General features: G+C 38.2%; 1 protein-coding gene across 1 annotated transcript; it reads left to right on the top strand.

Moving 5' to 3' along the window:
• Positions 1-223: 223 nt before the first annotated feature.
• LOC149173821 (uncharacterized) lies at positions 224-3,544 on the top strand. Its single transcript, XM_089428009.1, has 2 exons — positions 224-2,988; positions 3,096-3,544. The coding sequence occupies exons 1-2, from the start codon at positions 342-344 to the stop codon at positions 3,542-3,544; spliced, it is 3,096 nt and encodes a 1,031-aa protein (XP_089284135.1). The 5' UTR covers positions 224-341.
• The last annotated feature ends 524 nt before the right edge of the window (positions 3,545-4,068 follow it).

The raw sequence follows: 4,068 nt of genomic DNA, 5'->3' as shown, positions 1-4,068 counted from the left end.
TAAAAGTAAAAGTAAAACATCATCGTTCAATTTATTCAAACTTCAAATAGAAGAAAGCTTTAATTTGCCTTACGCCACGGGGTATGCAACTCATGATAATTTTATTGAAATGTGATAATCTTTTCTTACTCACTTCTGTGGAAAGGTCAAACTTCAAATTTTGGCCTTAATTTATGCAAGTGCGGTCTTCTTTTCGGAAAATTAACCCACCGGAACATCTCGAAAAGATTCTTGCCATTCTTAATTTGAGTCTCTTCACTCAATGCAGCAGCAGCTATATAGCTACTACATTACCAAACTCCATTTTCTCATCACAAACCATTCTTTCTGTCACGCAAGAGATGCAGATTACCAGAATGCTTCTCCTCGCCACCCTTTCTTTCATTCTCTTTTCCACACCCATCGCCCATTTCCCTCACCATCCTCCTCGTCTCACCAATGCTTCCGATCAACACGCTCTGCTTGCATTCAAGTCTGCAATCACATATGATCCCTCCCACTCCTTAGCCACGTCTTGGATGCCAAATGTTTCGTTCTGCGAGTGGACGGGTATCATATGCAGCAGGCGCAGGCAGAGAGTCGTTTCCCTCAATCTTTCAAGCGTGGGATTAGAAGGTACTATCTCACCCCTTCTCGCCAATCTTTCCTTTCTTAGGATACTCGACCTTAGTAATAACAGTTTCCACGGTCACATTCCCTATCAATTGGGAAACCTCTTTCGCTTAAAGATGCTTCGCCTGCGTCAGAATCAACTCCAGGGTTCCATTCCGCCCACTCTCGGTAGCTGCCGCAGTTTACGGAACTTGACTCTCTCCTATAACTATCTCACGGGAAACATTCCCCCACAACTATGCCTTCTCCCCAACCTAAGAAACATGACCTTCTACGCTAACAAGTTGACGGGAACAATCCCGCACTGCTTGGGAAACATATCCTCTTTGCAGGGGTTATATTTAGGTGAAAACAACCTTCACGGCAATGTTCCTTCCGAATTGGGTATGCTAAGCCAGCTCCAAGTTCTTGTTCTGCAGTTTAACCATCTGACGGGACGCATTCCGTCTTCGTTGTCCAACTGCACCAATCTTGAACTATTGAATATAGGTGATAACCAATTAGTTGGCCACATTCCGTTGGAGTTGTGTACCAAGAAGACCGCCCAGTTAAAGAAACTCGAGCTGTCTGGTAATCAGCTAAGTGGCAACATTCCTTCTTCTCTGTTCAACTGTACGGAGTTTCAATTGATTGACTTATCAGCGAATCAGCTCAGCGGAATAGTGCCTATGGAGTTGGGTAAATTGACACATCTCCGGTTGCTTGACTTGTACGGCAATTACCTTATTAGCGGCGACACCACGACATGCCCCGTTCTTACTGCTCTTAGTAACTGTTCCGATCTACAAGAAGTAGACTTATCTTATAATAACTTCCCTGGAGAAATACCTCCGGCTATTGGAAATTTAAGTAGCTTAACATTTCTTAGTTTAGAAGATAATTCTTTTACAGGGTCAATCCCTTCTTCAGTTAGTATGCTTCAGAAGTTGGAGAGGTTATATATGGATTCCAATAATTTACAAGGAAACATTCCAATGGAAATTGGGCAGCTAAAGAGCTTAGGTCTCTTATATCTTTCTGGAAATAATTTGTCTGGAAAAATCCCTGATTCTATGGCCAACCTCCAACAACTAAGATATTTAGATCTTAATCATAACCAGTTATCAGGAAACATACCTGCAAGTTTAGGGAAATGTGTGAACTTACTACTGCTAGATCTATCATACAACAAGCTTAGTGGGCACATCCCTCAAGAGCTTGCAGGCCTTGCAAATTTAGCCTTCTATTTCAACTTGTCAAACAATTTATTGAGTGGCCATGTGCCTTTAGAACTAGGAAAGTTCGATAAGCTTCAAGCCATAGATATTTCGGCAAATCAAATAACTGGCTACATTCCAAGTATCGTCGGAAGCTGCAAAGAAGTAGCATATCTAAATCTTTCTTACAATGCACTTGAAGGTCCAATTCCAGTGTCAATCTGTGAACTTCTAAGTCTTGAAGACCTAGATCTCTCCTCCAACAATTTGTCAGGTGGAATACCTATATCACTAGCAAATCTCACAATGCTCTATCACTTGAATTTTTCTTTTAACAAGTTGATAGGGGAAGTCCCCAAAGTGGGAATTTTCATAAATATTGGCCCTACAGCATTTATGGGAAATCTTGGTCTATGTGGACCTTGGGTAAGTCTAGCACCATGCTATTCTCACAATCATAGAGGTGTTTCGAATCTAAAAAGAGTTACTATTCTTGTTGTTGCTATTGCAACATTTGTTGTATCGTGTTTGTTTCTTGCAATCTTGCGGAGACAAAATTCCAAAAGACATATCCAAAGAGAGACTAGTCCATTATTAAATGTGGGGCATCGAAGAATCTCCTATGCAGAGCTCGTCATTGCGACAAATGAATTTAGTGATGCAAACTTGTTAGGAATTGGTAGTTTTGGAAAAGTGTACAAAGGGATTTTGAATGATGGCACAATGGTTGCTGTCAAGCTTCTCAATATACAAAATGAAGGGGCTCAAAAGAGTTTTGATAGAGAATGCAAAGTTTTGGGTAGAGTTAGACACCGGAATTTGATTCGGGTCATAACTTGCTATTCAGATCTCCAAATCAAAGCTTTGATATTTCCATTAATGCCAAAAGGAAGCCTAGAAAAGTGGTTATATCCAAATGATGGAGAACAAAGCTATTTGAATTTGATTCAAAGGTTGAATATAGCAATAGATATTGCCCAAGGCATGACATATCTCCATCATCATTGCTTTGTGCAAGTGATTCATTGTGATTTGAAACCCAACAATGTGTTGTTGGATGAAGATATGACTGCATATTTAATAGACTTTGGCATTGCTACTATATGTTTTGCAAATAATGAAGATGGAACTCTCTCTTCCACAAATGCACTCAAAGGATCTATCGGGTACATTCCTCCAGGTATTATTTAAACTATATCCCATATGAAGCAATCTTATGATTTTCTTATGTTTACTTAACATTTTCAATTAAATTAAAAAACTTAAGATGAGGATCTATGAATGCAGAATATGGAGTGGGAGGACAAGTTACAACCAAAGGTGATGTTTATAGCTATGGAATAGTGCTATTGGAAATGCTCACTAGAAAGAAGCCCACCCATGACATGTTTGTAGAAGGAATGACATTGCACAAATGGGTGGGTAGTAGTTTTCCAAACCAAGTACAAGAAGTGGTGGACATGGGTCTATTAGCAAGGACTAGTAGATGCATTGAAGAAGATAAAGATCTCAATTGTCTCAGTGCACTGATAAATGTGGGTTTGCTTTGCACAAATGAATCTCCTCAAGGACGACCTACAATGATGGGCATTCTAGGCACATTGCAAAACATCAAAGACACTTTTTTGAGCACTTCTTCCATTCCCAAATTCCAATCAAATCTAACACATTTGTTGAGTAGTACAAGTGCTACTATCAACAACATTTGTGAAGGTCAAAGTTCTTCCACATCTTAGCTATTGTAACAAAGTAGTGGTTATATGCTTCTTTGTACATAAATCTTTGTTGTTGATTGCATATAAATGTTTTATTATTCATTGCATGTAAATGTAAGCAATAGAGTTATATCTACTCATGGGTGGTGAGTTGGAAATGTGTTTATGATTATAATTTATTATTCTCTTTAAAAAACAATTGTATTCAATATCCTTTACATCTATATGAATGTGTGACACTCCTGGTATTAAATACAAGCAGAATTTTGTATCTGTTATATTTTTTAGTTTTTATATCACTCTTTACAAGTAAGGGTAGAAAAGTCTATCTTTCATTTTTAAAACTTGTCATAACCAACATAAATGATACTACTATTTAATTTAAAGGAACAAGGAACCAGAAAAGTTAATTAACACACATCTTTGACAATTCAGACGGGCTTTAACTTAAGTAATCATAGTTCACAAATTCTATCTTGCCCCATCTTGAGAACTTTATTGTCATAACAGCTACGAGGAAAACATATAGCTTTTCTATCTTTAAA

This window comes from Pinus tabuliformis, chromosome 4_2, assembly GCF_031772625.1.
Source record: "Pinus tabuliformis cultivar Carrire ecotype Pingquan chromosome 4_2, CPIR1, whole genome shotgun sequence".
In the NCBI taxonomy this organism is placed as follows: domain Eukaryota; kingdom Viridiplantae; phylum Streptophyta; class Pinopsida; order Pinales; family Pinaceae; genus Pinus; species Pinus tabuliformis.
This window is presented reverse-complemented; position numbering and strand designations above follow the sequence as displayed.